We start from the raw sequence: 21,632 nt of genomic DNA, 5'->3' as shown, positions 1-21,632 counted from the left end.
TGGTTCCAAGTAGCCTAGGTCTTGAACTCCCTGTGTCGATGGAAATGGTAATGGTATCAGCGTGACTTTGAACTCCTGATCTTCTGCCACCCTGACCTTGTGCCGGGATTACAGGCAGGTACCACCACACTTGGCCATTTGCTGTTGGTTTTTTTTCAGCACTGAGGATCAATTTGCACTTGCTAGGCAAGCATTCTTCTTCTACTGAAATATAGTCCTGGGTCATCTTTTTATTGCTGGGGATGGAATCCAGGGCTTTATCACTGAGCTATATCTATAATTCATTATTTGTTTATTTGTTTTTATTTTGAGAGAGGATCTCACCATGTAGCTCTAGGGAGCCCCCTTAGCCTCTTGAGTGCTGGAATTACAAATAAATACCACCATACCCAGCTGCAGGTTGCATTTCCCGCCATATCTGAATTTGAATTATGGGCAAGCATTCCAACAGAAATTGAAATCCTCCATTTCCCAATCTTCCCCCCTCCTTCCTGGGGAATGCCTGACCCTTGGGAAGTTCTGCCTTGTGGCCGCAGCTGTGAACAAAGCGAGGGCCCCAGGAGTTTTGTTCTGCCTGGTGGGGGAGCTGTGGAAACAAGCAGCTACCACAGGTGGCAGATTGGCAGAGATACAAGCATATGGATTCCACCGCAGAAAATAGACGCTGCCATCTGCCCACCCAGCTCCTCTGGTGGCCCCTCGCCTCCCGCCTTGCCCTTTCTCCAGGTTGAGAACAGATGGCATTCAAGATACACTTGATGCTGCTGCTGCTGCTCTCCTCCTCCTCATTAATTATTATTAGTAGTAGTATCATTATTATTGCTATCACAATGTTCTGGTTTTAGGCAGAGGTAGGAAGGGATGTGCATGGTTAGGGGGCACACTGCATGCTAGCTGGAATCCCCACCCAGTGTCTTCCTGTTAGAATAGGAAGAACTGGGCCTGGGGGACAGAACAATCAGCAGGTTAGCTCTTAGAGAGCAAGAAAAAGTGGATTGTGCATGGGAGGTGGTTCTCTGGAGGAGTTTTCTGGGTCCCTTTTTGCCAACCTCCGTATGATTTTCAATTGGATTTCTGGAAGGAAATGTTTAAGTGGTTAGGTGATTGAATGTGTTCAGGATATAAACTCCTGACTGGCTGGGTGGTGGTGGCACACGCCTGTAATCCCAGCACTCTGGAAGGCAGAGGCAGGCAGATTTCTGAGTTCGAGGCCAGCCTGGTCTACAGAGTGAGTTCCAGGACAGCCAGGGCTACACAGAGAAACCCTGTCTCGAAAAAACCATATCCAAAAAAACAAAAAAACAAAAAATAAACTCCTGACCGTATATTCCTTGCAATATAGCCAGGAATTGTTACAACTATCTTGTTGGACTTAGATGTCTTCTGGAGTCACAATGGTTGTGAACCTCTAGACTCATATTTGGATTATAGAATTTAGGGAGCCCAGACAAATGAGCCGGACAGAGTTCCCCTTCAGTGCTTTTCTTGGGCTTCAGTTTGCCCTCTTTTTTTTCTTTCCTTCCCTTTCTCTCCCCTCCCTTACTACTTCCTCCCCCTTCCATCCCTCCCTTCTTTTTCTCCTTCCTTTCTTTTTCTTGATAAGGTCTCACTCTGTGATCTGGGCTAGCCTTGGACCTGCCTCTACTCTCCTGCCTCTGCCTCTGGGAGCTGGGATTATGGGCAATCACCACCTGCATCTGGCTTTTTCCATTGCTGCTTTGTTTTGAAATAACAGATCTTGTAGCCCAGGCTAGGCTTGAAGTTGCTTGGTAAGGATATAGGAGGGTGACCTTAAATTCCTGCTCACCCTGGGATTACCTCCTAAGTGCTTCAATCTCAGGCTTACCCCACCATCCCTGGTTCAGTTTATCTTTTAGATCAGGGGATATATCCCATGTTGATTTCTTGCATTCAGTATCTGCCATGAAACCACAATTGGATTCCAAAGATAGAATGGCATTTTATCACATTCTTTTAATTTTTAAAAAAAAATTTAAAAATTTATTTATTTTTATTTTATGTGCATTGCGGTTTTGCCCGAATGTATGTCTGTGAAGACATGTGTCAGATCGTGTAGTCACAGACAGTTGTAAGCTGATATAGGTGTTGGGAATTGAACCCAGGTCCTCTGGAAGAACAGTCAGTGATCTTGGCCACTAAGCTATTTCTTCAGCACCCGTTATAACAATCTAAAAGCTGTGACTACATGACCTGAAGCAATCTACTCCTTAAAGCGCTCACTATAATAAAATCTACACACCCTTTACCCCTGCTCAATGGACACTACTTAAGGAATTCATTGTATCTTGCTACAATTGTATCAAGCTAGCTGTAGTGGTAATCGCTGTGAGAAGGCTTCTGGATCATCCAAGGAGAACCTGCCTGTGAGTTGAAGAACACTGCTGATCCCCTGAGTCAGAATGACACTGCCCACCCTATTGTCTTCTGGTCATGCCTGCTGTGCTGTGGTGGCAGTCGGTGTCATCTGATCTAGTCCTGCTGATGGGTAGAATGTCACTTCCCCCTTGTCCTACAGATCCATGAGAAGGAAGAGGAGGAAGAGTTCAATGAGAAGAGTGAAAACGACTCTGGTATCAATGAGGAGCCTCTCCTCACAGCAGACCAGGTACGACACCCCTCCTGGCTCTGGTAACCATTTACTATTCTGGAGAAAAAGTTGACAAAGGCATCCAGGTCAGAAGAAAGATGCACAGACGTGAGGTGCCTTGTTGATGAGTTCAGTATCTTTCATAAGAGCTTTAATCTCTCTATATGCCTCAGTTTATCTGCTTACAGTAGGTGTGGACTTTATCCCTACTACGTGGGTTAGTTGTAGCAGTTGGTGAGGAGAGCCAGAGCCATGTGTAGAGTTTCCTGGCTTTACTTCCTATAAAGCCTGCGTAGATTTGCTTCTTTTTTAATTAAAATAAAAAATATTTTCTTTTTCTTTTTTTCCAAAGAATTATTTATTTAGTTTATATTTATGAGTATGCAAGTCTTCAGACAAACCAGAAGAGGACGTTGGATCTCATAACAGATGGTTGTAAGCCACCATGTGGTTGCTGGGAATTGAACTCAGGACCTCTGGGAGAGCAGTCACTGCTTTTAACCAGTGAACCATCTCTCTAGCCCTAAATGTTTTATTTTTCAAGACAGGGCTTCACTGGCTGCCCTGACTGCCCTTGAATTTGCTCTGTAGACCAGGCTGGCTTCAAACTCAGAGATCCCCCTTGCCTCTGCCTCCCAAGTGCTGGGGTTAAAGGCGTGTGACAGGGTCCTCAGCTCCCATAGAATTTTTTATGCATGGAACTTGAACTTGGACACTTAAAGTGTGTGTGTGTGTGTGTGTGTGTGTGTGTGTGTGTGTGTGTGTGTGTTGATCTTAAATACTCCTTTTTGTTGTTTAAGAAGCAATGATAAGCCGGGCGGTGGTGGTGCACACCTTTAATCCCAGCATTTGGGAGGCAGAGGCAGGTGGATTTCTGAGTTCGAGGCCAGCCTGGTCTACAGAGTGAGTTCCAGGACAGCCAGGGATACACAGAGAAATCCTGTCTGGGGGTGGGGGTGGGGGGAGAAAAAAGAAGCAGTGATAGACAGGTGTCTGTGTGATGGGTGTTTTATCGAATTTTATAGAACCCTGAAAATTTTTAGCCTTCTAAAAGGAGTCTCAAAGACGCTTTCTGTCTTTGTGAGAAAAGAAAAAAAGATGTCTTGCTTCACCTTGGAGAAGCTACAACTCATTATGTTGTAGCTGTAGTGATTTCTCACTTAGGCAGAAGTGTTGAGTCTCCTTAGTCACTTCTCAGTCAACAAATATCTGTTAGTGCTTATCGGAGCTGGCCACCACGCAAGCTTTCACGAGCTGATCTGAAAAGGCTCCACTGGAAACCAGCAGAGCCAGAAAGTGCATTTTAGTATCGTTGTGCTTATGGCTAAAAGTAGGATTCAGTTATTTCTTTTAATTCTTTTCTTTTCCTTTTTAAAGTAGGATTTAATATAGGTAAAGAATAGGAGATAGGGAATCATGTTAAGAACAAGTGTCCATGTTGATGAACCCAGTGCTTGGGAGGTGTGTAAGGGCCAGGAGTTTCTGACCAGCCTTGTTGCACGAGACCCAGTCCCCAAACCAGTCAAACAATTGCAAAGCAAAAGAAGAGGGCTAAGAGTGTTTGGGGTTTTTGTTTGTTTCTTTTGTTTTGGCTGGCCTGAAACTTGTTATGTAGACCAGGCTATCCTTAAACTTGACATACCCAGCAAGGCTAAAAGTCTTTTTTAAAATATATTTGTCTTTACTTTATGTCTATATGTGAAGGTTTCTATACATGTTGATGCGTGGTTCCTGGAGAGGCTAGAAGAGGGTGTTAGATCCCCTGGAGGGAGAGTTACAAGCTGTTGTGAGCTACCAGGTGGGAACTGGACCCAAGTCCTCAGGAGGAACAGCAAGTGCTCTTAACTACGGAGCCATCTCTACCGCCATCTCTACAGTCTCATGGCTTGCAGTTTTGATTGCAACTTGAAGGGAGGAATTGTATCTCAATGATAGCCTCTCATTAGTCACTTCTTTCATTAATATGATCAAATACTTAACAAAAGCCAACAGGGAGAAAGGGTTCATCATGATCCTATGTAAGGTACAATCCACCATGGTGAGTGCAGTCACGGCAGCAGGAACCTGAGGTAACTGGTCATATGGTGTGTAGTCAGGAAGTAGAGAGGTGAATGCAGGCACTCAGCTTCAGTTTCCCCTTTCTATTCTATTCTATTCTGTTCTATTCTGTTCTATTCTATTCTATTCTATTCTATTCTATTCTATTCTATTCTATTCTATTCTATTCTATTCTATTCTATTCTATTCTGTAAGACCATGTCTTACACTATAGCCCTGGCTGGCTTGGAACTCATCTTTTAGAACAAGTTAGCTTTGAACTCAGAAATTCATCTACCTCTTCCTCCCAAGCGTAGAGATTAAAGGTGTGTGCCACCATGCCCCCATTTCATTTTCTCATTTCTGCCCCCTCCAGGACTCCCAGCACTCCCAGGATGATGCTGCCCATAGTTAAGGTGGGCCTTACCACCTTAATTAACCTAATTAGAATTGCCTCACAGATAAGCTCAGAAATCTGTCTCCCAGATGACTTTAGAGACTATTAAATTGACTATCGATATTAACCATCATGGGCACAATGAAAACTGCTCTCAGCCGTAAGACCTTAAAGGGCGGCTGCATTACTTGGTCACGTTTTATAAAATGCCCTTCGAAGACTAGGCACGTCCTAAATTTTCAGTTCGATTTGAGCAAGTTCGTGTATAAAAATGGATTATTTCAAAAGAAGAAACCCTAAGTAAGCCCCGTTCTTTTCAGTCCAGCCCAGCAGGAACAAACCTATCTCCAAATCAGTCTTCTGGCTTCTCAGGTTGAGTCCCTCACAGCACTGTGAAGAGGCGGAGAGAGCTAAATGCACTGTGGTCACCAGACTCATCAAGACCCACTTCTCATAAGAGCTTGGCTTACTGTCTATGTGCAAACAGCTAATGCCCACAGTAGTTCGTCCATTCTTTTGGAAGCATCTACCTTGACCCTCAACTTGTAGGGAGCTGAGCCCTACTCACAGTCAAGTTCAGAGGTGGAGTTCTTACCTACATTAACGTTCTGCTCTCCAGATATCGGCTGCCCGTTTATCATTTTCTGATCCTTACTTTCACTTTTTACTGGGAAGCTTCAGTTCCTGTCTAGGTGAATTCTAGAGAAGCATCTGTTTTCCTCCCCATTTGGGGTTGTTCTGGGAATGTGTGTGTTCCTCTCCCCCGTCTGTTACAAGAAGTGTGAAAATTAATGGACTGGGTTTTGTGTTAGAGTTGGGCAGATAAAATATTTTCCCACTTAGAAACAAAATGCTTAGCAAACCGAAGTAAATGTTTACTTCCCGGCAGCCCTGCTTCATTTCCTGAAAGGGTAGATGATTTCCAATAATGCATTTGTCTAAATGGAGCACTTGGAAGAGGTTTACATGAAAGTGCTTTACATTAAAGACAATATATGCACGCCTTTGAGTGGGTCTATTTTTATTATTATCCATTATTTATGAGGCCACTGGCTACTCGAATGAACTGGAACACCCCTCCAGGAAGGAACAGAGTTTGTGCTTTATCTATAGGTGATTGAGGAGATCGAAGAAATGATGCAGAACTCCCCAGATCCTGAGGAGGAAGAGGAGGTGCTGGAAGAGGAAGATGGAGGAGAAATCTCATCCCAGGCAGATTCAGTCCTGTTACAAGAGATGCAGGCCCTGACACAGACCTTCAACAACAACTGGTCCTATGAAGGTGAGGCCCCCGGGCCAAGTTCACTGAGGACCAAATGATTCCTTAGTGTCAGGTACTGGGTTGTTTTGGTTTGGTTTGGTTTTTTTTTTGGACAGGGTCTCACTATGAAGTCCTGTCTGGCTTTGACCTCACACCTGAAATTATAAAAGGTTGTGCCACCATGACTGTGCCCTGCCAGATACTGTTTACATATGGCTATCAGAACTTGATCTTTACCCTAACACAGAGGTTTGTAGATATAGGAGAAAGGCAGCACCTTCCTGATTTGGTATCTGAAGAAAGGTCAGCATTTTTTCCGGGTTAAAAAAAAAAAGGTAGAATAAAATTTAAGTGCTGAAGCTGACCAAACAGGATTAAAGAACTGAACCACTGTCCAAATGCAATCAATGAATGGGGCTACCATAAAACTAATGGGGATTTATATATATGTGTGTGTGTGTGTGTGTGTGTGCACATATGATAGGACAGGAGCTATAGCTCAGTGGCAGAGCCATTTGCCTTGCATTCATGATCACCTAGTATCCTAGGTACAAGCTTCGGTATCCTCTGTGTGTGTGTGTGTGTGTGTGAGAGAGAGAGAGAGAGAGAGAGAGAGAGAGAGAGAGAGAGAGAACAAGAGCTAACAGTCTTAGTGTTCTCTATGTACCACCCTCAAACCAACTTCACACCATGCCCCCCACCCCCAGGACCAAGCTGTCTTCTGTAGGTTAAGTGACTTATCCAAGCCCTCAGCTGGAGAAATAGAATTATAAACAAAATCTCCTTACCATTCAAAATTTTTTTTCCACAAAAAATATATGTGTGGGGCAATTTTGTTACTGAGTAAGCAGTAAATGAGAACAGGCCACACATCCTAGGAAAGTGTCTAAAGGACAGAAAGACAGAAGGAAAGTGCACTCCTGCTATAACTAAGTGGATAGAACCCATCACCTTAAGTAGGCTTTGTAATTTGCAGTCAGGTGGCCGAGTCTGCCCCCATTACATTTCGAAGCAGTGGCTCTCAGCTCCCTGAAGAAACTCTTCCTGAACTGTGGAGACGAGAGGGGGCTTACTTAGCCATTAAAAATTTAATATATATTGAAAAGGACAGACAGAGAAACTCTAAGAGAAAAGGGATATGGAGAAGCGGAAAATTCTTTCTCGCTGTCTCTCTCTGTCTCTCTGTCTCTCTGTCTCTGTCTGTCTCTGTCTCTCTCTCTTTCTCTCTCTCTCTCTCTGTGTGTGTGTGAGAGAGAGCCAGAGAGCCAGAGAGCCAGAGAGAGAGAGAGAGAGAGAGAGAGAGAGAGAGAGAGAGAGAGAGAGTTTAGGGCTGGGAATTAAACCCAGGGCCTTGCTCTATCATGTACTATCATGCTACATACACTCTAACACTGAGATACGCCCTCAGCTCTCTTCCTTTTCCTTTCAGTGTGGAGAGCGAAGAGTGAAGATCTCATTTCCAATTTACACTTTTCCTATACATTATCAGGGACAGTGCAGATAGCACTTGAAACCAGGGAAATTAACTCCGGAGTCCAGTCTTTTAATGCCCATCTCACATTACCTCTCTAACACAGATTTATAGTAATGACTGTACAAAGGCTGGGCTGGATGAGGCGTGAAATGAAAATGTAATAAAAATCAGCAGGTGTCCTAGGGATGCTTGTGTGTTCACTGTAGGAGGAAGCCTGCTCTTAAAGAGATGCTACTATGAAGTAGGGTGGGGAGTGGGGCTGAAACAGAAGGTGTGCCTGTCAGGGTACCTCGGTCCACAGTTCATGTGGAAGTGGCAAAGACTGAGACAAAGTCAACCACCATATCCTGAAAGCCAAACCGCCTGGCCCTAAGGAGATTAGGCAGGCCAGGCTGTGCCACCACAGGAAGCCAATGGGATGATGGAGTGGGTTTGGCTGCCTCACTGTATTCACCACCCGCCCAGTCAGGCCATTCTCAGGCACACAAAGGGCCCAAACATAGAAGCATTCAGCAAAGCAAAGTGAGATGGCAAAAACCAGAAGGAGGAGGACAGCTTCAAAGAGCAAAACAAAGCAGGAAGTGCCAACTGAGTCATCAGATACCCAGGCTAAGCAGAAACAAGGAACAGTGGGCACTGCGGGGAAATGAAAGGTGCTCCTTAAAACTATTCTATGTGTTTTATTAATGTGCTTAATTGGCATGTGGCCAGTTTATGTGTTTATGGGATACAGTGCCATTTGAAACATTTCAATACATTGTATACAAGGTAATGAATATATCCAGGTGGCTGGCTTCTCTGTCATCTAAACAAAGTCATTTCTTTCTAGTGGGGCCCTCCCCCTCCTCCCCTCCCCTCCCTTCTCTTCCTATCCTTCTCTCTCTCCCTCCTCTCTCTCTCCCCTCTCTCCCCTCCTCTCTCTAGGGGTTACACCCACAGCTTCTTCATGCTAAGCAAATGTTCTGCCACTGACTGCATTCTCCTACATGTGTCAGGATGATTTACAATCCTTTCTTCTCACTAGATGCGGTAGCATATACCTACCAGCACTCAGGCGGCAGAGGCAGAAGAGAGAGCTAGAGGCTATCCTTGGCTACATATTGAGACCTTGTCTGAGAAAAAAAAATAGCAAGGGTTGAAAAGATGGCTCAGCATTTAAGAGCACTGGCTGATCTTGCAAAGGACTCCATTTCAATTCCCAGCACCCACCTGGCTACTTATGGCTATCATTTTTAACCCCATTTCTTGGGGATCTGATGCCCTCTTTCTGGCCCCCTAGGGGTACCATTTACATACACGTACAAGGTACATAGACATACATGTAGGTAAAACACACATGTTTTTAAAAAATATCCTTCCTTCCTTCCTTCCTTCCTTCCTTCCTTCCTTCCTTCCTTCCTTCCTTCCTTCCTTCCTTCCTTCCTTCCTTCCTCTTGTAGGCAGTACTTACTATGTAGATCCGGCCGTTCTAAAACTCCCTAATATAAACCTATCTTTGAACTCACAGAGCTTAACTTGCCTCTGCCACCCAAGTGCTAGCATTAAAGTCATGTGGGACCATGTCTGGTTCTCCTACCTTTTTTGAAATACTCAGTTGATGATGATATAAATCTATTATACATCACACAGCCCTAAGAGACAAAGTGTTAAAAGTACCCGCATCTGTAATCTCTGGTTCCCTTTCTTTGACGTAATCTGCTGGTTGACAAGGCTTCGTTGTTCACCTCCTTTCCCAGTCTTCTCTGGGACTCCATAGTGTGGAGAGTGGACTGAGGCGTAGGACCATACACCCTCACGTTATGTTTATTTTGGTGTGAGCTCTGTCTCCATAACTTCTAGAGTGAAGACACTACCTCTTGTATCAGTATTTCCCCCACTGACCTCTTCTGTGTGAGTATTACAGAGGCAGGGGACAGACAGACAGACAGAACAAGATATCAAAGCCAGGCATGTACCTTCCTTCATTAGACACAGAGTTCTTGTGTCTCCTTTTGGACACTTACTCCCCCTCTGCTTTCTGAGTTGGGTCTTCTATATGTGATATAACGCTTCTTTCCTCCCGGCCTTTCCCCTAGTTGTGACAGTCTTTCAGAGACTAGGAAGGGGCCCTCTCTAAGAATGGTTTCATCTCCAGCAGGTTTGTGCCCGTCTGTAGGTATCACTAACAAAATCCATCTTCCTCTCTAGGGCTGAGGCACATGTCTGGCTCTGAGCTAACAGAGCTGCTGGACCAGGTGGAGGGTGCCATCCGTGACTTCTCAGAGGAGCTGGTCCACCAGCTGGCCCGCAGAGATGAGCTGGAGTTTGAGAAGGAAGTGAAGAACTCTTTCATCACGGTGCTCATTGAGGTTCAGAACAAGCAGAAGGAGCAGCGGGAACTGATGAAGAAGAGGCGGAAAGAGAAGGGGTTAAGCCTGCAGAGCAATCGGATAGAGAAGGGAAACCAGATGCCTCTCAAGGTACGTGAGCAACCAGAAGTCTAGGAGCAGCCAGTCCTGAGCCCTAACCGTCACACGTCCTGATACCTACCTTGCAGTGGACCCCTACTGGGTAATAACTGTGTGCAGAACCCTGTGACAGGGTCAGGAAGGAAAGGAATACTACTTCCCAGAAGACCTCTGGTCTAAGCAGAGGACATATTGAATGAACATTAAAAAGAAATTAGATATGACCTGTGTTCTTCAGGCTGGTCCTTGAAAAAATAGACCAGAGTTAGTATCTCTACCACTGGCATGGGTTATTGTCTGGTCTGGTCTCTTTGGGACAGGTATGGGATATTGCTGGACTATTTGAATGGCTAAACTGACTATTTGAATGGCTCACTGGTTCTTGATAGCATAAAGTCCATAGTATTACCTAATTTGCTTTTTCAATGCTCTATCACAGATCTATTGAATTAGGCCTGGGCCATGTACCTTTTTTTGTTTTGTTTTGTTTTTTTGGTTTTTTTGGACTTGGTTTTTTGGAGACAGGGTTTCTCTGTATAGCCCTGGCTGTCCTGGAACTCACTCTGTAGACCAGGCTGGCCTCGAACTCAGAAATCCGCCTGCTTCTACCTCCCAGAGTGCTGGGATTACAGGCGTGTGCCACCACCGCCCGGCACCATGTGCCTTTTGAAGAAAAGTTTTCCTGCACCAGGCCACTTCCAGAAGCCTACACTTCCTGAAACCTGCATACTCTATTTCCCACTACGATCTTTGCATCATAGGTCCCCAGAATTGTGCTGTCCTGTCTTATTTTTCTGTTTACACGATGCAGAATAAAATGAGGAGGTCTGAGGATGACAAAAGGGTCTTATAATCTTGAGGGACTCACCCAAATGAGTCTTTAAGACTGCTACCTATTCTTGCGTAAATTTTGGCTTCTTGTTCATTTGCCAATTATCAAGGTCAGTGTGATAGCTGATGAGCATTTGAGCAGGGGTTTAGAAGTCCCTGGGGTGGTGACATTGGAGCAGGAAGCCTTCGCTCATCTTGAGTGTATTTGTTCCTTAGCGCTTCAGTATGGAAGGCATCTCCAACATCCTACAGAGCGGCATCCGCCAGACCTTTGGCTCCTCGGGAGCCGACAGACAGGTATGTGCAGGCAGTTAGCTCCTTTTTCCTTCTAGACATCTAGCAGCTCATCTCATCAGAGATGAGGGTAATGGAGCCTCACCAGAGTTATCCCCAAATTTGGGCCAGCATAAGGTTTCCTAACACTTTCTTTCATTTGTAAGGAAGACAGAGGTAATGGTTTTCAAAGGTCTTTTGTATGGCCAGCTGAGACTGTGCCACCAACATTGCCTCTTCAGCCTCCAGCTCTGACTTGTAAGTCTAAGTCACACTGTGACACTCTCTCTTGCCTCCATTTTGACAGTAACTGGAGTCAGCTTTGAAGTACTACAATGAAATAGCCGAAGCATTTAACTTTAGAAAGAACAAAGTTTTACTTATTTATTTTTATTGGGTGTCCTCACCTGTTTGGCATTTGGTATGGTCTCATCATGAGGGTGTGTTTGTATTAACAAGCAGTCCCATGTAAAACTTGACAAAGAGAAGAGACAGAGACAGAATGGTGTGGGGGACATAAGAAGTCAAGAGAGAATACTCACTATCCTTTAAGGATGGCATAAGGATCTCCCCTGGGTCCTGCCTCTTAAAGGACCACAGTGCATCCCAGTACCATGACCCTGGGGAGCAAGGCTTTGTATACGGACCTTTGGAAGACACATTACATCCAAATTACAGCATCTTTGATGTGGCTTGCACTTTTGGTTATTAAGGCAGAGTTCAGCAACTGCCTCTTACCTGCTGTGATCTGTTGCTAGGTCCTCAAGGTGTAGAAGTGAGAGGACCTGGGCCTCCACTTATGGAGTACAAAATCTAACAGACTTGGCAGTGTGTGCACTGTATGTCTGTGTGTGTACAGTGTGTGCATTGACAACTTTGAAAATGGGAAATAAGTGATCAAGAAGTATATATGCTGTTTTAATGATCAAGGCCAAATCATAAGGGTTAAAACTGTATGACTATAGCTTAGGAAGACTAGGAACTTCTAACCAGCCCTACCTGTTCCTGGGAGAACTGAGGCCCAGAATCATAGAATCATTGCCACTGACAGGGCCCCAACTACAATTCCAGGTTTCTTGGCCTTCTGCTTATTGCCTAGGGCTCCCTAGGAGCCTGACAAGATCTCTGTGGCCTACTGGTCTTTGATGCCCAATGGCTGGATACCTCTGGTCTTGCTTTATTGTAGAAGGGAGCAAATTCAACAATCAAGATTTCAGGTAGATATGTCATTTTGACAGAGAGAAATATTTTCTTCCCAAATGGCACTGTGAAGAATAAAACTGCACACACTACCCCAGCTATCATGGAGGGGGAGAAACACTCCTGGGATTCTGAGAACCAAAAACACTTTAGCATATTAATAATGTAGGAGTTAGGGTAGTGGAAGTTTCCCCCACTGAATATAGGAAAGCTTACTTTCAAGATGTACATAAGGTGGAAGAAGGTTCTAAAGTAGCAGCATTCTACTGATGGTGAGTATTACCCAGAATATGATGAAAAGCTTGGTCCAGGTTCAAGTTGCCCACTGTTCCTCGACCTGAGAGGGACCATGACTCATCCTCTGCATGCCCTGTTTGTCTTGGCAGTATCTGAACACAGTCATCCCTTATGAGAAGAAATCCTCTCCTCCCTCCGTGGAAGACCTGCAGATGCTGACCAACAGTGAGTTCCTCCTCCTCAGCCCCAGGCCTAAGATGTCATCCCTCCTTGCCTGTTCTTATAACTCCTGTTCTCAGTTCCCAGATTTCTCTAGGATGGCTTTGCTTGGGGCAAACGTTTCTGCATATTGTGTCCTCTTCAATGAGCCATGATTAAAATACTCTGCTGCAGCACCAAAGTCTTCTAAGGGAGGAAAGGCAGTGGAGGGATCGGGTAGAGTTTTGTTTCCCCAACAGCTCCCTGGACTTTGCCTTCTCTCTCCGGACTGTCCACACCTGGGGGTCCCTTGGAGCAGAGAGCCCTGTTTGTGGGTCCTGCTGTACTTCTAATGTGAAGCAAGGCTTTTGGGGTGGATCGAGGTCCCTTGGAAAGGATAGAGTCTAGTTTTCCTTCCAGGAAGTGACTGCCTCTTCACTTTAGCTGCTCTGTTCTGTATTAATAAATAGTCTGAGCTGAGGGGAGAGGCAACATGTAATAAAGGCAGAACCCATCTATCTATGGATGTATGAAACAGTGCAACCCCCAAAAGGCCAACTTCTCACACCAGTGTCCACTCAGCTCTCCTAGGAGGAAAAGGATCCCAGCCTGAGACCTGGTGACATGCTCAGTGGATCAGATAGGAACCACATTTTCCGGACAGCTAGGCCCGCTAAATGATGGCTCACTGTGGCTGCCCCGGAGGGGTGGGCCAGCGCAGGGCTCTTGGTCAGGTTAGAGGAAGGGAGAGGGCTTCTACTCATACTAGAAAGACAAATGTCCCCCTCCCATACTCCATCTCCAAGTTAAGAGTGAAGAAATGCTTCCTTTTAATCTATCTAGAGAACAAAAGCAGAGCGTGCAGCAAACAGGTCCCGCCAGCATCAGGAATTTTAACTCCGGAGCCCATTAGTCTGCTCGGCTTTCTATGTTTGTATAAATTATGCACTGAGGTCTATTTTTCAGTACTATGGGTTAAACTAGAGACTCACGTGTGCTAGCCCAGGGCTGTGCCCTCTGCGTTTTAAGCTTTGAGACAGGAGCTCACTAAGACAGGAGCTGCCCTGGCTGCCTTTGGGCCCATTATGAAACCCAGGCAGGCTTCAGATTAGCTGTCCTTTGCCTCAGCCTCGGGTTGCAGGTTTGTACTACCAGGCCCAGCTTTTTTTATTTTATTTTATAATTTTATGTGTACAACAGTTTTACCTGCATGTATGTACATGCACTACTTGCGTGCCTGGTGTCAGTGAAGGTCAGATGAAGGTCTCAGATGCTTTTGAGTTGGAGTCGCAAGCTGCTAAGTGTAAGCTGCTATGTGGGCATGGGGAACTGAGTCTGGATCCTCTGCAAGAGTTGCAAGTACTCTTAACCACTAAATCGTCTCTCCAGCTACCTTCTACCCACCGAATTTTTTATTTGTTTTGCCTCAGAGACTCTCTACTGGCTGTCCTGGAACTCATAGATATCCACCTGCCTCTGCCTCCTTAGTGCTGGGATTAAAGGTGTGTACCACCACACCTGGGCTGCCATTTTGTTTTTTGAGACATGTTTCTCTTTTCTTTTTCTTTTACCTTTTCTCTCTCTCTTTCTTTCCTTCCCCTTCTTCCTCTTCTTCCTCTCTTCCTCCTCCTCTTCTTCTTCTTTTTCTTCTTCTAGGTTCTCCATATATAGCCCAGGCTATCTATGAGCTCTACTAGCCTAACCAGCCTCCTGAGTGTTGGAATTACAGGAGCAGACTGATATGCCCAGCCATAGATTGTAGTTTTTAATTAATTAATTTAAAATATTTGTTATCATTTTATGTATATGAGTGTTTTTGCTCACATGTGAATATGCCACATGTGTATGATACAGAGATCAGGAGAACAACCCATGGAAACTGAGTTACAGAAGCTTTGAGTCACCATGTGGGTGCTGGGAACCCAATGTGGGTCTTCTACAAAAGCAGCAAGTGCTCTTAACCCTTTTTTGCCCCCCCATGTGGTAGAGCACTTGCAAAGCACTCACAAGGCTCTACATTCACTATCACACACACACACACACACACACACACACACACACACAGCCAGCATTTACGGGTGCTTTTGTTTTTACGGTGGTAAACATTTGAAAGATGGCTTGGATGAAATGTAAAGGTTGGTGTATATAAAGTGCTTACTCGTGCTCTCGAAAGGGGGAAGAGCTATTCATTTGTCATCAACCCATGTCTAGAAAGTTAGTGTGATTCTCCTCATTGTAAAATAGTTTCATATTTTTCAATTCATTAAAAAATTATAGGGTTGATGAGTCAACTCACTGGGTAAAGAAAGCATTTGCTATACAAGTCTGGAGATCTGAGTTCAATTCCTAGAACCCACATAAAGGTAGAAGGACAGAACGAACTCTGTAGAATTGCCCTCTGACCTCCACATGGGACTGATGGCACACACACACACACACACACACACACACACACACACACACCAAATCCCTAGAAAGTGAAGTTGCAGACGCTATGATGCAACACATGGGTGCTGGGAATTGAACTTGAGTCTTTTGAAAAGCAGTCAGTTCTCATAATTGCTGAACCATCTCTCCATCCCAAAGTGATAAAATTTTGTAACCTAGTTTTAAAGATTTTTTTTTGTTTATGTGTATATGCCACATGTGTGTAGGTACCAGAAGAGGCCACCATAGCCCTTGGAGCTGAGTTACAGGTGGTGTGAGCTCCTAGCATGGGTGCTGAGAATGACTCTACCAGACAGCAAGTGCTCTCACCACCGAGCAGTCCCTCCAGCAGGGTTTAGTTTTACCAGTCAACATTGTGTTAACACTCTGTGTCTTCTAATGAGTGGACATCTCATTCCTTTTAAAGCATACACTTTTATCTTTCTGAATACTGATTCTCCTGTGGTATGTGAATACTAATATTTTTGCAGACTTCTGTGTGAGTTCATGAATAATGGGTGTTTTCTTTTCTCTGCTCCTTGAATCAAGACTCAGGCCAAAGTCTAGCTAATGTGACTGGATCCTCCAAACAGATGCTTCAATTTAGAGATCCACATAGATACATGTTGTCTAAGTAGAGTTATTGCATTTTTAACATGGTCTTCTTGGAATGGCATTTGATCTGCCCAGGCTCAGTTGCAAAATACTCAACCATGAATTTGCATCTAAAAATACCCACACAGAGCCAGCAGGCAAAGGCACTTACCGCCAAGCCAGGACCTGTGTTTCACACCTGAGACCAGATAGTAGAAGGAGAAAACTGACTTCTCCAGCAAATTGTCCTCTGACTTCTACATGCATGCCTTGTGATACACACCCACCCACCACAATGAATGTTATTAACTTTTTTTTAGCTATAACATCAAATGGACAGAAGACAAAAACCCTGGTAGACTATAGAAGGGTTTTGTTTTTGTTTTTGTTTTGATAGACTATAGTCTTTCTTCTTCGCCTTGGCTGGTGGTTTATGTCAGGCGACTCTAATACGTTAGAATCATGTTAGGTTCTGTCCTTCACCTGGTCCTGACTCTGTCCAAGTTTCATTACCCAGCCTCAAAACCAGGACAACATGGCAATGCATCTGGGGGTCCCACCCTTGTCACAGTTGCCTCATGTCTCAGGGCCCACTGATCTTCACTGTCCACTCTGCTTATAAACATGAAATATGTTCATTAAGGAGAATTAGACAGTATAGAAACATGTCCCAGAAGAAACATGATCTCGCATTCGGAACTGCTTAATGGTTTCATGCACTGTTCTAGATTTTTCTGTTAGGATATATTTGTTATGAGGCTAATACATGTTCTTCAGCCTTCTTCATAGATAAGTCTGTTTTAGACATGTAGGCATGTAGGTCTCCCACTTTCATAGGGTGGTGTAAGACTACACTGACTGGTACACTGTAGTTGGTGAAAGAGTGTGTTGTCAGATATTTTTGTTGATGTTAAAAATCATGATACTTTCTTATGGAATTTCCCCCAAAGTTGACTTCAGTAATGTAAGTTGTGAACATGAGAACATGTTATTTCGTTAACAGGAAAGCATTTATTTGTTTGGAGACAGAACATAGGCCTTACTGGACCAGTGTCCTATCATTGAGTTACAGTCTCACCCTAGAACATACAATTTTTAAACTGTTCTAAAAACAATTCTTGGGGCTGGAGACATGGCTCAGAGGTTAAGAGCAGTGGCTGCTCTTCCAGAAGTCCTGAATTCAATTCCCAGCAACCACATAGTGGCTCATAACCATCTGTAATGGTATCTGATGCCCTCTTCTGGCCTGCAGTCATATATGCAGGCAGAATGTCATATACACAATAAATGAATAAATCTTTAAAAATGTCCTTAAAAATCCTTAGGCTTTAAAAGTTTTCCTCTTGTTTATTTCTTGTATACATCAGGAAAGTGTTTCAGCAAGAGCTGTGTAGACTCCCTGAGAGTTCACAGCCCTTTAGCTCTGCATAGTCTAATCCTGTAATGGACATTGCTGTGACCTGCATAGCTTGGGGGTTGACCTGACTTGGGTAATGAGGAAAGAAGAAAGGACAGACACACAGACAGAAAAGCTGGGGTTGGGCAGGCCATGTGCTGTAATGGACATGTACCAGCAGAAGCCTGGGAACTCTGAAGAGGTGGGTTTGTTGTTTACTGCTGAACAAGGAGAGATGAGGTCAGGTGACCTCTGTAAGGAGTAGTTTCAGATTGCAGTCAATGGAGGGGAAGATATGGCTGGCAGTCCCTTCATACACTGCTTTTAGCTAAGGGTCAGTTGTTTATAACAACCATACTTGGACCCGAGAAAGGCTTTGCTGTCCTCCCTTCCCCTGAGCCTCACCTGGGGAAGGTTTTGCCATTGCTCTGGGCCTGAGACGTCAGGGCCCTTGAACTGGCTGGCTAGGCTCTGTCAACAATAGTCATTCACTCGGGACTTCATTTCCTCCCCACAGGACATAACACAAAATAAAGGTTCATTAGATAAACTTCACTTGTGGCCAATAAACTGGAGGTGAGAATTATTGCAATAACATCTTTTATGTTAGTAGAATATTCTTAAGGGCAGTTTCATAGCTGGCCATGGTGAGGTATGCCCTTCATTCTAGCACTCCGGAGGCTGAGGCAGGGGTCTCTGAGTTTGAGGCCATCCTAGTGAGTTCCAGGACAGCCAGGGATTATAAAGTGAGACCCTCTTTCAAAAAAAAACAAAACAAAACAAAACAAATACAACAGTTTTATTAGTGATTCAGCAATTAATATTAACATTTAGGTATCATTTTGGCAATCATTTATTTTTGTTAAAAATACATACTTAGTAGATGTATAGAAAATGTAGATGAGCTAAAAGGGGAAATCTTAGAGAAGTCACCGGTGGGTCTACATTGCAGAGCAGCACTGTGGCTCTCTGGGTGTATTCTTTCTCAACTTAAGATTCTGAATCTTGATAGAACCTGGTAGAGTGATGTATCTACTTCATACCCAATGAAGGCTAGGTTTCCTTAAACCATTTCTCTCTTGCACAGGATGGGAGTTGTCTAGCCTTAGAATCAAGCTTCATACCCTGATAGTATCTTGCCTCATATCTCCCTCTCTCTCCTTCTCTAGTTCTCTTTGCCATGAAGGAGGATAACGAGAAGGTGCCTACTTTGCTAACGGACTACATTTTAAAAGGTGAGAACGGCTGCCCTTCTCCCAGAACAGAAGGGTCCTCTAAGTTCCTACCCAGGCTGTGGATCTCATGCTGAAACTCTCTTGGACCCACACCAGGCCAACCAGGTCACATACACCACATGGTCATCATGAGGGCTTCAGGGTAATGGGTGTCACTAACAGGCCTGAAGAGATTCTGTTACTTCAGGTCACGACTATGAGTCCTCATGAGGGACAGGACACCAACAAAGGACTTACTGTGGAGAAACCTGCTGTCTCTTGCTTCATGTCATATTTGGTGGGGGAAAACAAAGCCTGAAAATAAGTTAAGACTTTCAGGACTTGAAAGGAGAATGATGTCATGATTAAGATCGTCTCTTGACAACTCTTTCTGAAAGAGAGTAGTACTAGAGACCCAGGGCTCATTCATGCCAGGCAAGCAGTCCTGCATTGAGAGACAGTTACTGTTCTGTAGCTTCTTTCTGAACATTTCACTATGGAAGTTTTCAGTGCAGGAAGATGGTTCTTCTATCTTCCAGCTTCATTAACTCACAGCCAATTCTTTTAGAAAGTTTTTTATGTATATAGTCCCTGCAGGTTTGTTCACCTTGTGTGTGCCCAAAGAGGCCAGAATAGGGAGTCAGGTCCCTTGGGACAGGAGTTACAGGCATAGGCACTGGGAATTGAACCCAGGTCTTCAGGAAGAGTAGCCAGTGCTCTGAACTCCTGAGCCACGTCTCCCGGCCACCCCAGTCTTGTAAAGTCTTAACCAGGAATATTGTTTTGAGGCAGATTTCTGTTAATGCCATTGTCACAACTAAAGAGTTAGGGCTGAGGTGGTGCTCTGTTGTGGAGTCCTTGTTTTGTAAGTATGAAGCCCTGGGGTCCATTTCCAGAACAACAAAGGGGGAAAGAGGGAAAGCTAAAACTACAAAATTAAGCATATTGAGTGGCATTGGTGACCTAATCACTTTATAGGTCACTTTAGTTTCTCCCATATGATGTTTTGGGTTTATTTGTTTACATCAGGACCTGATGAAGGTCCATAAAATTTGATTATTTATCTCCTAAGTCTGTCTGTCTGTCTGTCTTTGAGTCTCAGTCACCCCCACCTCCACTCTCTACTCTCCCTCTCTCTACCTCTCCACCCCTCCTCCAGGATCTCATGTAGCCCAGGATAGCCTCAAAGATGGCCTATGTAGCTGAGGAAGACCTTGAAATTCTGGCCTTTAACTTCCAAGTGCTAGGATCAGCACTACGCCCAGTCAATAATGTATCTTAAAAACAACAACAACAGCAGCAGCAACAACAATAGCAACAACTATAGACCTCCCTTTCCCCCTTCTTCCTTCTTTTGAATTCACTTGTTAAGTTGTAGAATATCTTTGTCCTAGATTCTTCCTAATTTCAGCCGAAAGTATAACTTAGTTTATTCTTCTCTCTCCTTTATTTATTGTAGCTAATGGAATAAGAGGCTTGATCAGATCCAAGCTTAGGTCTTTTGCCAAACAGACATAATGGGTGGTTGTAGACCCCTGTGAAGAATCCTACACTGTCTGCATGTGTCTTTAGTCTGTTACTGGCCACCGATGGCAACACACTGTCTAGACCCAACATCTTATGAATTCTTGCTCCACAGTCATACAGATCTTAGAAGAGTTGCAAGAGGTTTATGGAACCTGGTTATGAAATCCCCAACTGTACTCTTTCTATGAGGATCAGGGAGATTCATATTAAATTTCAACAGGAAGAATTTAGGTTAAAAATTAGAACTCTTAAAGGCTTTTGCAAGAATAGAAGTTTTTCAAAGAAGTTTGTAGAGATGGGTTATGTGACACTGGTGAGCAGACATGTGACCCGCTGAAATGTCAGTGAATTTATAAAAGTAGTTAATATTTACGGAGCATATTTTACAAGTCTCTCAGCCACCTACGAGTAGCTCAGGTATATCATAGTATGTGGGCGAAGAACAAGAGTGGAAAGGGAAGGCATTTCCTTAAAGCCACAGAGTTAGATCCATGGGCCCTGGAGATTTCAGTGCTTGGTAGTATAACGGACACCTGTCATTCTCTTCTGTCCTTGGAGGGATGAATCAGGGCTGCAGTCTTTGCCTGGTCCTCTCTGCTCAGTGTGACCCTTGCATGACCTCTCTCCTCTTCTCGTTTCAGTGCTCTGTCCAACCTAACCTCACCTTTGGAGCAGCCTCACTGCGGGAGGTCACTGAGCAAGAACGTCATTCCATCACTGGGATTGCATGACACCACGTAACCTCCGGCGTGTATTTAAACGTGTATAGCTTAACCTGGATTAAACATGAGCAACCGCGCACACGCGGGGTCCTTTGCTGTTGGCTTCTAGTGCTAGTAATCATTGGATGCATGATCGGGCGCGGGGCTGGTGACTCTGCTCCCTCTCCACCTGTGTTGGGGAAGACAGGTGCCCTCACCACTCATTATGTAGTCTGGCTCCAGCCCTCAACCCAGCTTATACTCTTAAGACTAATTTTGAAATAAACCTTCATTTAATTAATATTCTTCATGCTTTTTGGAGAGTGGTGTCCATTGGCTCTGTGTTCTAAACCCTCTAGGGAAACTGAATGATATCTAACTGTCCTCAGAGTCTGGTCTGTGGCCACAGCGCTGATGTCCAGCGGTGGGCACTGGTGGGGTCCTGTGATGTAGTGAGGTTGCCTATTCTACAAAAGGAGGCTATCTGTGGTCTCCTAAGTTTCCACTGCTTGGAAATGTGTAGTAGAAACTGGCTAGTCTGAGGCTAGGAGGAGGTAGCGGATCCCAGGGATGTGCCAATAAGCTACAGTGCCTCTTATTGCTGTGTAAGGTTGGATTTCAGGGCCCTTGGAGCACAGAGGCTGGAGCGAGGTAGTTTTGCTGACCTCAACTTGCCTGAGGCGACTTAGGACATAGTAGAGATAAACTGACACTTTGGTCTCATCTGAGTAGATGTTCACTGATTCTTTGGGAACCTAGCTTCCTTAACAACCTGGGACACTCCATACAAAGGCTGAGGACAGTGACAGT

At 44.5% G+C, this 21,632-nt stretch overlaps 1 protein-coding gene across 1 annotated transcript in view; it reads left to right on the top strand.

The window, feature by feature from the left end:
• Positions 1 to 20,922, top strand: part of Fez1 (fasciculation and elongation protein zeta 1) — a 45,242-nt gene extending 24,320 nt beyond the window's left edge. Inside the window, exons 4-10 of the mRNA XM_052189659.1 lie at positions 2,537 to 2,626; positions 6,156 to 6,324; positions 9,965 to 10,236; positions 11,272 to 11,352; positions 12,915 to 12,990; positions 18,550 to 18,615; positions 20,763 to 20,922. Of these exons, the coding sequence (XP_052045619.1) occupies positions 2,537 to 2,626; positions 6,156 to 6,324; positions 9,965 to 10,236; positions 11,272 to 11,352; positions 12,915 to 12,990; positions 18,550 to 18,615; positions 20,763 to 20,779 (771 nt within the window). The 3' untranslated portion in view covers positions 20,780 to 20,922. The remainder of the gene's footprint in view (positions 1 to 2,536; positions 2,627 to 6,155; positions 6,325 to 9,964; positions 10,237 to 11,271; positions 11,353 to 12,914; positions 12,991 to 18,549; positions 18,616 to 20,762) is intronic.
• The last annotated feature ends 710 nt before the right edge of the window (positions 20,923 to 21,632 follow it).

This window comes from Apodemus sylvaticus, chromosome 7, assembly GCF_947179515.1.
Source record: "Apodemus sylvaticus chromosome 7, mApoSyl1.1, whole genome shotgun sequence".
In the NCBI taxonomy this organism is placed as follows: Eukaryota; Metazoa; Chordata; class Mammalia; order Rodentia; family Muridae; genus Apodemus; species Apodemus sylvaticus.
This window is presented reverse-complemented; position numbering and strand designations above follow the sequence as displayed.